Genomic DNA, 14,218 nt, shown 5'->3' with positions numbered 1-14,218 from the left:
CACACGCGCATACGCTTAGAGCCCCACAGCCAGAACAAGGACCATGTGCCAAGCACCCCGTCAATACTCTGCTATGAATTACTTCATGTAACCCTCACACCACTGAGGGAAAACTTTTCTTATCATCCCCTTTTCAGAGATGAGAGAATGGAGATTCATTCACTTGTCCAGAATCTGACAGCATGTATATGGTAGAACATGTTGGTCTGACTTAAGAACCCACATTTTGAAAGACTGTGTTCTACCCCTAGCTTGGGTGCAAACTAAGCATATTTCCCAAAGTGTGTTCTGCAGTAGTTTAAAAAAAAAAAAAAAAAAAAGAAAAAGAAGAAGAAGAAGAAGAAATGAAGCAAGCTTAGACTATCTAGAAGGCATCTTAGTATATGAAAGGCTCTGAGAAATACTGTGATAAAGAAAGTTTTCAAATATTATTTGACCATCAGATTTTTTTTCCCTATTCAAATACCTTTTAACATTTCAAGGAACTTGGGAAAAACTGCCATTGTATTCAAGGAAGCATAAGTCTACTTCAGGGTCAAAACTATGTGAGTCTCATGTGATTCAGCATTAGGAAACTGGACCAGAAAGACACCTTTTTTGGTTTCTGTAATTAAAGTGAAACACCTTATCAGTCAATGTTACCTAGCCACCCAAATCATCTATCAGGTATCTACCCTCCATTTCTAGACCCATCTGTGCCTCCATACCCGAGAAAGTATGATCTCCCATCTGTAAGATAGGAGTAAAGTGAACAATGTTAAATGTAAAAAGGACCAGCCACATCAACGTAGTTCTAAGACAACACTAGAAACAAACTTCTAATGCTGATGACTAATTCCCAATGAATATTTGGGTACTCTAGCAACTAGTGTATTTTGCCTTTGCAATAGCCACACCAAACAACACGAGTATGTGGAGAAAGGCTGCCAACTTCCACTAAGCTCTGTTCTACACACGACTGATTTTACTCTGGAATTCTGCTTTTTCCTGTGCCTCTAACATTTAAGGTTCAATCTTTCAGACTAATATGATCTAAGAATTACGTGTTTATTGGCTTTATTTTAAAATAGAACTTCTTATGTAAGATTTAGGTATTACTCTTTTAAGATATTCAACACATAATTCTGCCTTCCTGCATTTGTATCCACAGTTGACTATTGCCATTATGTTAATTTGAAATTCACATTTACTCACAGAAGGAGTATTACCTCAAAAAACAGAAACAACAACAAAAAGCTAGAAATAATTAGCCAAGTCCAAAGTAGGTTACACTTACATATTTCCATTTGCCAAACATGAGATTCTGAGGTACATCGAGTCGGCAAGGCATGATAATAGTATCTCCATATGCTGAGTTTACAGTATACCATCCAAGGCCTTTAGGAAAAAGAAAAAAGAAAGAGAAGATGGTAAATGTTTTCTTGAACTAACTAAGCAAATAACTTCAGGATGTGCATCTTAATGAAGATTTCCTATTATAATTTTATCTTAAAGGACTATAAAAAGTATGAAGCTAGAACGTATCTCCTATTTAAATATCAACAACTCTTATTTAGCTATTAAACCTTTGACTGTCACACATTTCAAGTTTACAGACCCTCTATTTTACCAGTGAAGAGAAAACTGTGTGTTGCAAAGGAACATAGTGGAATGTGAAAGTATATTTTTTTTCGTAAGTATATATGCCATAGGAAAAAAAAAATGTATGTTACATTTCAGAGACAAGTGGGACTACACAAGGATTAACATGTTTAAAATTCTCAAAATGAGTTTTAAATATATTTTTCATTTGAAAATATTGTCAAATTTATCTTCTGGAAAAAATTTTTAAAACTACTAAAAATTAAACTAATACATATAAGACCACAACCAAATTTTAGGTATAAGTAGGAAAATGGCTTACTTTATACTAGCAATGTTTAATATATTAGTTTTAACTTTAATTATGCATAGAATATTAACAAGACAGAAATCTGAAGTATAAGAATTCTTTGTAAGGTGTTTATCAAGTGGTTATCTTGAATTCTGGGTAGACAATCTAACTTCAACCATAATTTGCTACTAAGGTACAGAAAAGTTCCTGGTCTTATTTCATTCTTTACTGAGAAAAAATGTAGATTACAAAAAAATTAAAATGTCATAACCCTACAACTTTTGCATATGTATGCAACATACTATTCAAACCTGTAGACATTCATGAAGTTTAAAAAAACTCAGGCATTTAACTTGACAAGAGTACTTAGGAAATATTTCAGATTTTTTAACCTTATTTTGCTCACACTGGTTTTTAAGATTAAATATGTTTACAATTAAATATCTATTAAGAAATGTCATTACTGGATAGAGTGTGAACGAGCTAACTTAATTTGAAACTGTAGTGGGGGGGCGGGGAGAAAGATATTTTATCCACCAGGTGGTGCTGAAGTGCAAAGCTAAGGCCATTTGAAACACAAATACCATTTTATGACTTTCTGAGAAAACAAGACAGTGGACACTTGACTGTTACCCATCAATCACAATGCATAGGAAAATTTCATATAGGGATAAAAATCATTACCTTTGGTAAAGAACAAAAAGGTAATAAAATTCCTTTTTTAAAATCCTGTCAACTGAAGAAGGTACTTCCTTTAAAGCAATTTTGCCACAGTGAACAAAATCATTACAAGAAACACAAACTTCATGTAAATATGCCTCAGAACAATTAGTTTCCAGCATTTTTACATTGTTAAAATAAAGAATACAAAGTGTAAGCCATGATAATGTGCTTTTCACTGGCTATTGAAGACAAGTAGTTTTCCAGAACTGTTTATCATATGTTCAGTATTATAATAAAAATTACCTCAATAGCTTTTAAATTGTTTAGTGTTTCCCAAACTGTAACTTTAATTCCTTTTACCTTCAAACCACTGCAGCACACAGACTATAAATAAAGACATGGTCTCTTCAGCCTTGTTAAAATACAAATCGTGAGGGTTTAGATATGTGGTTGCAGATATGCAAACTAATGAGAATTAAAAGTTACTTTATTTCTCAATATAGTACCTGTTTTCTATAATGCTTTGTATGCTAAATGTGGAACTTTTAACATGTATTTTAAGATCCGTTGATGCACTGCACTGGCATAGGTATGCCAACCCAAGAAAACAATTTTGTAATTTAATGTTTTTTCACCAGTATGTGCCAACTCACTTGAATATATAACAACTCTAAGATGATCCAGACCTATAATTTAAATTATGGCAGGACGCACCCCTCTAATTATCTCCTATCACTTGTAAAAGCACACCTTCTTTTGATAATCGGTGTTACTCCCATGGTTGGTCAAGGAGTGAAAACAGTTCACACTCTAGAGCTTAGGTTCCAAGGAGGTGAATCCTTTGCTAGGTACACAGGGAAAACAAGAAAATTCTTTATGCAAAAAATGTATATTTTTGCTATTTCTTACTGACCCTTTTTCTTTTCTCTTCCTTACAGAACTTTAATGTGCTATATGGATACCAAATTTTGTAACAGATTTTAAAGATACAGGAATTTCAAGTACATCGTGTGTTATTAGCATACTGAAGTACAACTACAACAATGAAGGGACCATATATTCTTATCTTTGTATCCCCAGGAACAATGCTTGGCATCAAACAGGCATGATATTGGATTTCTCACTTGAATGTTCTGAAATCCTTTCCATTTTGATTATTAAATTAACATCTTTGAAAATCAGGGAGGAGTTGGTACCATTGGAACCTCGGGAATTCTTTTTTTTTTTTTTTTCTTTTTTAAAAGATTTTATTTATTTATCTGACAGACAGAGATCACAAATAGGCAGAGAGGCAGGAAGCGGGGGAGGGGGGGTTGGTGGTGGTAAGCATTCTCCCTCCTCGGTGGAGCCTGATGCCAGGCTCGATCCCAGAGCCCTGGGATCATGACACGAGCCAAACGAAGGCAGAGGCTTTAACCCACTGAGCCACCTAGGCACCCCAGAACTTTGGGAATTCTTATTCCTACCACATACTCTAATAAAGGCTGTCCTAGATTGCCTCTGATACTGGAGAACATGGATTTACGCTTGCAGGGCACTCGTTTCTGAAGAGAAACAAACACAAAGCAAACACCTTGTAAGAGATCATGGATGAAACTACAGAAGAGAGTATTTCTCTCTACCGAACTTTATTATTAATTTCAGGAGAAATTAAGGATTATCTGTGCTCTGTGGTTTACGAATGATCATGTGAAATGACCACAAAGCAAAGGGTTGTTTTGCAAAGTATTTGAGAATTCATGAGTTGGGTCTTTTAATGACATCTTGAGATCCCAAATTAGCCAGAACAGGACTCTGCATAAGAAACCTAAGGGAAATAAGACATGTGACAAGCCTAAGGGCAGCAGCTAAAAGGCCAATGGTTATAGACAGAAGCCCTGGTCTCTAGTCTTAGGGCACAGAGGATGATAATCAGTTGGACTCCTAGGAGTCAAAGATATGAAATTTCTGAAATAACTGTCAAGTTTGCTATAGTCATCAACGTTCCTCTCTTCTAAGCATATACCAACTCCCACTTTCATCTGGGAGAAAGACCAAAGGCTTGAATCTGTGGTACAGCTAACATCCCTAACCCTGCAGAGATAAAATGGCTACATAACCACTGTGATTTGGTGATGAATTAGCATCCCGATTCCTACAGATGTCTCAGTCTTTGAGATGAAGTGCCAGTGAGACCCAAAGTACCTGTCAACACAAATGGTTCTGTTTACACTTTTCACAGAAGCAAAAGATTCTATCTTGGATTTGCCAAGTCTGAATTGAATTTAACTCACTAAAATTCCCCTGCAATTTTCTCCCTGCAATATTAGTTGGTTAAATTATTCATGTTTTTGTAGACTAGAGATTATTGGACACTATTACAAATATAGAATGATCACGATGTCTTTCCTCAAAGCTAAATATAAAATATAAAAGGAATGAGTGTGGGCACAAGTGTGTGCATTTCTATGTTGTACATGTTATATCTTTGTGTATATGTATGTATCATAAGATATTTTAAACTGAGCTAAAAACCTTCTGTATTAAGTATGTTCTATAAATGTAAGGTATTATTATGAATTATTAATATTGCTGTTGCCATCAAAATGTCCCAACATAAAATAAAATGCAAAAATGTGTTACACTCAAGAAGCAGTATGTAATTATTTAAGAAGTTTTTAAAGGAAGAGTTAATAACTACAGATAAAGAATAATAGAACTAAGAAGGTTATATAGGAGAATTCAATAAAAAACACAATGGGAAAAGCACAGCATAAGAAAAATCTCCGGGGCACCTGGGTGGCTCAGTTGGTTAAGCAACCGCCTTTGGCTCAGGTCATGGTCCCGGAGTCCCGGGATTGAGTCCCGCATCAGGCTCCCAGCTCCATGGGGAGTCTGCTTCTCCCTCTGACCTTCTCGCCTCTCATGCTCTCTCTGTTTCTCAAATAAATAAATAAAAAAAATATTTTAAGAAAAATCTCCAAGCCCAATAATTCTGACATATCAAATCTCAGATAAGTGATCATAAATACAACATAGCTTTGTTATGCATTTTGTACAGCAAATAATTTAAGGAGGCACTGAAACAGACTCTGGTATAATTTTTGAAATTAGGTGAACACAGTTCATTTCTAACTGAACTAATAAAAATGTAATTATTGTGCCCATATTGGTGAGGTATACTTTTTCTGTATAAACTAATTCTTAAAGACTATCAAGTTCAGAGTAATCATTCCCTTTGCATTGCTGATATACAGACATTTTGAATGGAGGTATCTTAAAATTCAGAACCTGCCACTACATTTCAAGCAGAACAGTAAATAATATAGAAAAGAGGAGGAGAATTATAGAGTCTATTTTCACATGCTGTAGCTTAGCCTGGTTAATTATTTTTTATTGCACTAACACTTCAATATCATCCTCATCCTTCGAAGCATTGTTCTAAGCTCTGTAGCTCTGTTAGGTGGCATAGAAGCGTTATTCACAATCACAACTGGTACAGAACTTAGGACATAAGAACTAAATTACAGTTCTACAGAAATTTTGGAGAAATTTATTTGTGCAGAGGAATTGCTGGGGGAGGAAGCAAGTAGAATTGAGAAAGCTATCCTTAGAAATGACTTTCATATTTATTTGACTGATTTTGACAGGTAAACATGCTAGTGTCCCTATGAGCTTTTTTCTTTTTAATGAATTAAGACATACAGAATTCTAATTAAACATATAAATATTTTGTAACATCAGTTCATAGCTGTGTTTCTCAACCTCATCACTAATGACATTCGTAGTGCCCTACTCCCAGCTATGGCAATGAAAAGTTACTAGACAGGACAAATGTCCCCTGGAAGGCAAAACTGCCCACCAAACTTCCATCTAGTTGAAACTGCTAGTTTAGATCTTCAACTACTGGTTTTCTGTATTCAATAAAATTGGCTTCTGTTGATCATTGTTGTAAAGTAGAATCTCAGTATAGAACTAAATAATCACTGAATATGAACAGAGGGACGGAGGCAGAAGTGGCACATAATAACACTTAGCTATTATCAACTTTGTTTTCCTCACAGAAACACATTATATTCAACTATGATAGGGAGATTGATTCCTGACTCTGGGGATTTGAGATCCAATCTCTTCACAGAGATTACAAAAAAATATTCTATTTTAGCAAATCTACTTCATGTATCATGATCAAGCACAAATTATACATACTATATATATTTTCTAAGCTATATGTACTATATGTATTTTATTTAATGTGATAAAATATCTATTGATAGAGGGTGAACTAGATACCTTTTTTTAAGATTTTATTTATTTATTTGACAGGGAGATCATAAGTAGGCAGAGAGGCAGGCAGAGAGAGAAGAGGAAGCAACCCTGCTGAGCAGAGAGCCTGATGCGGGGCTCGATCCCAGGACGCTAAGATCATGACCTGAGCCGAAGGCAGAGGCTTTAAACCCACTCAGCCACCCAGGCGCCCCAAACTAGATACCTTTAAAGTGTCTTTCAAACCTGTGACTTTATGACTCAATGAGGCAAATGTACTTCATAATTCTTCCTATCGTAAATAAGAATTTACGATTTTTGTGAAGGTCATGTGGTACATAACAAGTAAGAAGTGAGACTGAGGGGGGCTGAGAGAGACAGATACAGGGCTTATAATTCCCAAGTAGGGGCACCTAGGTGGCTCAGTGGGTTAAGCCTCTGTCTTTGGCTCGGGTCATGATCTTAGGGTCCTGGGATCGAGCCCCGCATCAGGCTCTCTGCTCAGCAGGGCTGCTTCCTCTTCTCTCTCTGCCTGCCTCTCTGCCTACTTATGATCTCCCTGTCAAATAAATAAATAAAATCTTTAAAAAAAAAAATTCCCAAGTAATTTAGAATTGACGGCGACAGGCTAAGACATCTGATGGAATATGTTATTTGGGGAAGTAGACAAAAGTGTTTTCCTACCCTGCTTTTCAATTTCTCTTCAACAAATGGGGACTTGGGGACCAAGCTGGGTTTTTGCTGGACCTGCAATAGGAAGACGTTTACTCAAAATTTGCTTTCTGGGTGGTCTTTTACTTGTGCCACATGCCACGATGTAGGTGTAACTATGTAATGCCTACAGACAAGAAAAACGGTGATTCTTTCTTTCTCTTTCTTCCTGTGGTTCCTCCAATTCTATACATGGATTATAACCATAAATTGTTAGGCCACTGTGGAGTAACACTTAGAGGGGAAAGGGCCATCTTACTAAATTATAAAATACTTCTAATACCCAGGAATATATATTTTTTAATATTTGTGGGTTTTTAAAAATTTTATTAACATATAATGTATTATTTGCTTCAGGTTTGTGAATCATCAGTCTTACACAATTCACAACACTCACCATACCCTCCCCAGTGTCCATAACCCAACCACCCTATCCCTCACTTGCCCAAGATTATGTTTTAACATATGTGCTCTTTACTTCCAAGTCTGGTATATTATAATGCCTGAAATATCTATCTTTTTAGGAAACTAGAGGTCAATATAATGACTTATGTCCTAGAAAAGAGTTCTATAAAAACAGTAAAATTTTAAAAATACAGTATTGGTATATGCATGCCTGTACTGAAAACTGTCTTCTCAATTTACCATTGCCTGATACTTCATCACACTAGAAGCCTGGAATAATGTATGAGGCTGGATAATGTATGTCACTGTTCTTCCTGATTAACTCAGGCTTTGCCCCATCTCTGCCTCATTTTTGTCATTGTTCCTTGGGCCTTGGTTGAATCCATCCATATCCTTTAAGGCCTATCTCAACGATCACCTATTTATACATACAATCATTCATCAAAGTATTTATTGAATACCTACTAGAGGCAAAACGTTAGATGTTCTTTATGGGAGAAAAAAATATATATATAAAATACCAAGATATATACTATCTATACTACCAAGATCTATTCCTTGAGGAACATGAGCTGCTGTAAACTAAGTGCTGTGGGAATGAGAGAAGGAATCCTTGCAATGAGCTTGAGGATATCGGTGAAGGCAGGTAGTTTCATTTGACCTGAACACTGAATGAACCTTATTTAGATAAGAACTACTTCACTAGGAAACCTGGGTGGCTCAGTGAGTTGTGTCTACCTTCAGCTCAGGTCATGATCCCAGGGTCCTGGAATTAGGTCCTACATCGGGCTCCCTCCTTGGCAGAGACTGGGCTTCTCTCTCTCCCTCTGCTGTTCTCCCTGCTTGTGTGCACTTGCTCTCTTTCTCTCTCTCTCTCTCCCTCTCTGTGTCAAAGAAAGAAATAAAATCTTTTTAAAGAGGAAAAAAAAAAGAACTATTTCACCAGCACGTCCTAGCGAGGGACCATGTAGAGGCACCGAATGGCATTTGGCTTTCTCTCCTATAGCAAACTTCCTTTTTTTTTATTACAGTAATTTCTACATAGTAGATCTTTGATCTTCATAAGGAACATGTCCTGACTGGCAGTTTTCTCAAATTCATAGAGGCACATAAGATTGCCCTAATAAAATGCAAGAAACTATTAGATCTACTTTCTCTTCACTTTCATCACCAGCACTAACATTTGGATTCCTCTTGGGGCCACTTTATTATAAGCAAAAAGTTTAATTAAAAATGACTTAAAAGCGGGGCACCTGGGTGGCTCAGTGGGTTAAGCCTCTGCCTTTGGCTCAGGTCATGATCTCAGAGTCCTTGGATCTGCCCCCGCATCAGCCTCTCCTCAGTGGGGAACCTGGTTCCCTACCCCACACCCCTGCTGCCTACTTGTGATCTCTCTCTCTCTCCCGCTGTCAAATAAATAAATAATATTTTAAAAAAATAATTTAAAAGCGAGTAGAAGTGATTTATGTTGTGAGCCTTTATTTTTGTTTTCTGAGAAATACTTCATGAATTTTCAATCGGTAAATGTAAAGATTCTACTGTGCTTATTAGAATTTAACTTGGGTTCCACAAATGAATGTTAGGGCATGGATGACAACTCTACAGTTACTTTAAAAGTCCGCAAACTGTGGGATATGAAAACATTTGTTTTCATAGAAAGAGAATTTAAAGCTTTCATCAGATGGTCAAAAGTAAACTTAAATAAAAGATAAACTATTTAAGGGCACCTGGGTGGCTCAGTGGGTTAAGTGTTTGCCTTTGGTTCAGGTCATGATTCTGGGGTCCTGGCATGAGTCAGGCTTCTCGCTGAACACAAAGCCCGCTTCTTACTCTCCCTCTACCCTTCCCCCTACTCATGTACTTGCTCAGGCACTCTCTCTCCCCTGCAAAAAAACAAAATCTTTTTTTAAAAAATAAAATAAAATGCTTAAGGCTCATTCTAAATTGAAAAGAATCTGTAGAAGCCCAATTTGATGGTATCTGTAAAATTAAAAATGCTAATACCCTTTGATCCAGTAATTCTACTGCTGAGAATCTATTCTATAAAAGTTTTTGTACAAATGCAAAAATGGATACAAAGTTAATACAGCATTATTTTGAGTACTAAAAAAACTGGAGGGACTTAAATGTTTGCTAATACAGAAGCAATAAAGTATATATCCATACAGTGCTCTCCTTGACCCACTGAACACAAGTGGGATCCAAACACACTATTCTTCTCTCTATATATTTCAGTATTTTTAATTTTTATCATTCATTCATTTATTGACTATTGAGTACCTTCTCTGTGCCAAGCACTGTTCTAGGATGGGAGACCAGCAATGTGCAAAAACTAAAGAAAATAAAAAACTGTTCTCCTAGTGTAAGTTCTAAACATATATATGTATTTATTCATGCATTTAAAAGCTTCATTTCTTTTTGAAAAAAGGAGAAATTACCAGCTTACTTCCTCCACTATGCTGCAACATAGCTGAAGGAAAAGCCTACATTTTTCTCATTTTGAAACTTGTTGCAGCATCATGAACATCACTGGAGTTCAATAATAATGGGTAAAATAAAGCTCTACTGTACTACATCGAAAGGAACTCGGTAAGATCATATTCTTAAAGCCCATATTCTTTTCTCTGCATTTAACATTCCAGAAAACCACATACTTTCCTTTAAAATTCCAGGGAATCCATTGATGTGGAAGTGAGGGGTTTTGTAGTGTTTTGAAATCAGTATCTTAAAATTGCCCCCCCCAATGCTATTTTTACTTTAAAAACTTTTTAATGGACTATAACATACATGCAAACCAGTGTACAGATCTAGATTTACATTTGAAATGTGACTAAAAGCACCAGGATTTAGGGTTTCTTTGGCAACTCTTCTCATGCTCTGTCTCTGAGGGTAAAACTGGGATTTCCACACATCTGTCCCACAAAGAACCCTCTGTTTTACCAAGTCATCATTCCCCAGTGATGAGCTTTCGATGAGCCTATGGGGTCTACGCCAAAATGGTGAAACATTGGTCCCTTCGTGGGGACAAAATGAAATAAAAACACTTCCTGCTCTGAATGTGTGTGATGGGGGGAGGGTATAGAAAGACTATCTTGAAACTGAAATTTTTAATTTTATATATGAAAAGAACAATGTTCTGTATTTTATTCTTATACCACATAGTTTACTCATTATAAAAATTAAAGCATCTGTATAATGAATTATTTATGTTAGTTGAAGTTCACAAAATTGACTATTCTTTCCTTTCATACTTCCCCAAATTACCTAGGACTTGAGGTTTTGTCTTTAAGATGCTTATAAAAGGACAATCCTCCACTCATACAAATTAGTCAAGACAATGAAAAAAACTGCTAACATTTTCTTTTCCTTCTGCTCCCCTCCTCCAATTCAATTTCCCTTATTAGTTCCTGCATTGCCTGTGTCCATCTTTTGAGGACATCATTTGGGAATTAGCTTAACTAAAGGGGTGATGGAAGAAACCAATATTTGAACACTCCTCCAGGTTAAAATAATGCAAAGGAAAGATGAATACATTTATGCTCCATTGCTCTGAACATTTTCTCAGCATGAAATTCCAGGTTTAACGAATTCAGAATATCAGTTCTATTTGAATGGTAAAAAGTAACATTTTTCTGTGCATTTTGTCATATAAGTTGTATTGAAATTGTGAATACAATTCAATTATTTTAACAAGAACAATAACTGTACTGTATTCATGAAAACACTATCAATAGAAAAACACTATCAACAGGAAAACAGGCACTACGCTTCACAAAAGACCTTAATTGCATCATCTGAAGTAATGGAAACTTTTGGAATTTAGACTAGAGTCTGTCTTCAGAGAGAGTTCATAATTATTGTGACAGAATAAATTTGTTTTCTGCAAATAATTTAATGCCATGACAACAAAAAATCTCTTGATTTGAGAAAATAAAAGCTGTCCTTGATAACACTTCCAAACCCCCAAACAACAAATTCCTAACAGCTTTAATATTCCTCAAATGCCTTAGAAAAAAATGTATCAGAAAGACTTTTAATCAATAAGATCATCATTGTTTTCACAGACAGCTTCTGTTAATAACAGCAGTGTTAATTGCATTTCTTTAGCATTTCAATTAATATTCAACAGTGTTGGATAATTTTATTTTATAATGGAGGTGCTAAATTAACCAGGGATAGCAAACAAATTGTTAGGGCTACTGAATGAGCAGAGTAGGTGACTTCTGCTTTTTGGTTTTGATTGGCTGAGTGACCTTGTCCAATATGGTTGCTACTGGTGTACTCCACATCAAGTCTCTAACTGGGTATCAAAAGATATTTACATAGGTTGAAATAGGTTTTTGCTCTTTTCTTCACATGAATCCCAATTAGCACTGTCTATGTCTCCTGAGGAAATATATTTGTACAATCAAACATGGTAAGTAATAAGGTTAAAAAGCTATTTAATAGGTTTTCCCACAGATTCGGTACAGATTGCTGGTTGATTTCCGAGGTTTAGATTTGTGTAAATTTCATGCTTTTAATTGAGATCTCCCCAGAGGGGCTGTAATATAACATAAGGTCATAGGGGAAAAAAATGATGGCTTTTATGGCATGGTTCCCTTTTTTAAAGAATTAAATTGTGTAAGACTGATGAATCACAGTGCTGTACCCCTGAAACAAATAATACATTATATGTTAATTAAAAGAGAAAGGAATTAAACTCTTTACTGGAAGATCTAGTCTTCCAGTTTTGAGAAGGAAGGAGAAATAGAAACATTTGTTCAAGGTAATTTTTAAAAGAAATTAAAGCCACAGGAAAGATGAAATTTTAAAATAAAACAAATAGCTGCATATGCTTAGAAAATCAGCAGAATCTGTTCTTTGAAACTGAAATCATCTTCCAGCTTTGATAGATCTTATGTCACCTTAAGGACCAAGTAAGCGCACAAAACAACACCCATTATAGCTTGCCAACGGTGAAAGCTCAATGAAATAACTCTGGAATGCATAAACTTAGACAATCCTGTCTTCTATTAATATTAACAATAACTTTTCATATATTCCATTTTCCCTGACAGTCATTATTCTTAATTGATGAGTGGGAGGAAAAGTGGGAAAGAGAACAAGATAATTTAGGAAGGCAATGGATAGAGATGAAAAATATAGGAAGCTGTATTGAAAAGTAGTTTTATCATTTTTAATGGTGTCAGATGGAGGCATGCTTTAAATATCTTATAAAATCTGGACCTGAAGTTGCCTCCAGCTTTGAAACTTTCCTTTACTCGCAAAGATTTTAACTCACTGAATGCTTTGCCTTGGAGAACCAGAGGCTTACTGTGATTTTAAAAATGTGCCCACACTTAGGCTGTGATTTAGGAAATGGTAAAATGACCCCCAGAAGAATTACTGGAAGACTACCTAACATGGACAAAATAATCCCCCCAAAACAAGACAAGACAAAACCTAGATCAGAAAAACAAGTTCTTACAACAGAAAAAATGGCTCTTTTGTAGACTGAAAAGGTGTCTGCATTCAGCAGCTCTTCTGTGGTTGTTAAAGTTTGCATCATGGCTCACCTGCTCCTGTTTCAGCTTCACATTCTTATTTAAGCGTCAACAACTAAGTAAGTGCTTCCTCTTTATATCCAAGGAAACCATGACGTGTGATGGACATGAAAACGTACCTCACAGACCCCCAGCCACAGTAAGAGTAACTTACGAAGGAACTCAACTGCTGTGCTCCGAGATCCATCACCAAGTTGTGCTGAGGTCACACTTTCCCTGGGCTGCTGCGGGCTCAAGACTGAGCAGAGGAGGGCTACTAAAGACAGGCAAGGTTCTTGGAGACAAGGGACTCCTCTGAAGGCTAACTACAGCTCAAGGAATTCATTTCCCTGGTGAAACTTCCTTAGACTACACAACAGTGTACAATGTGTCCACCAATCTTCCTTCTGTCTCTCGTTCCCCTAATGTCAGATTCTCATTGCATTCTGACGATTTTCCCCACCCACCAGCTCCTTCCTCGTTTTTTTCTCATTTAGGTGTTTCCCTTGTACAATCCTTACATGTTCAATCTATTTTGATATCTGCTTCTCAAAAGATCCTGGCTAATACATGGGAGAAATTAGGCAGAACATAACTATACTGACTGACCCTCTGACATTAGTAGACTATTGGATTCAAGAAAATTGGGATTTTGGTATGGAGGCAGTTTTTAAAAAGTATACTTGATTTAGTAAGGGGTTAGCTAAGTTAAAAATAAAGTCATGTTAGAGCAATAATATAAATAATAATGGACTTTTAAAAAAAATTGCTTATTTATTTTAGAGAGAGAGGAAGC

At 36.0% G+C, this 14,218-nt stretch overlaps 1 protein-coding gene across 12 annotated transcripts in view; it reads right to left on the bottom strand.

Annotated features, from left to right (window-relative positions):
- Nucleotides 1–14,218, bottom strand: part of ALCAM (activated leukocyte cell adhesion molecule) — a 213,840-nt gene that overhangs the window by 59,500 nt on the left and 140,122 nt on the right. For 9 of the 12 annotated variants that reach the window (XM_082696746.1, XM_082696750.1, XM_082696753.1 and 6 more), the window contains one exon: nt 1,277–1,377. In XM_082696746.1, the coding sequence (XP_082552872.1) occupies nt 1,277–1,377 (101 nt within the window). Of the gene's footprint in view, nt 1–1,276; nt 1,378–7,465; nt 7,529–14,218 lie in introns of all 12 variants that reach the window. The other 3 variants (XM_082696748.1, XM_082696749.1, XM_082696747.1) reach the window with 1 other exon arrangement.

This window comes from Mustela nivalis (genome assembly GCF_964662115.1).
Source record: "Mustela nivalis genome assembly, chromosome: 1".
In the NCBI taxonomy this organism is placed as follows: domain Eukaryota; kingdom Metazoa; phylum Chordata; class Mammalia; order Carnivora; family Mustelidae; genus Mustela; species Mustela nivalis.
Note: the sequence above shows the minus strand (reverse complement) of the source record. Positions and strands in the feature narration are given on the sequence as shown.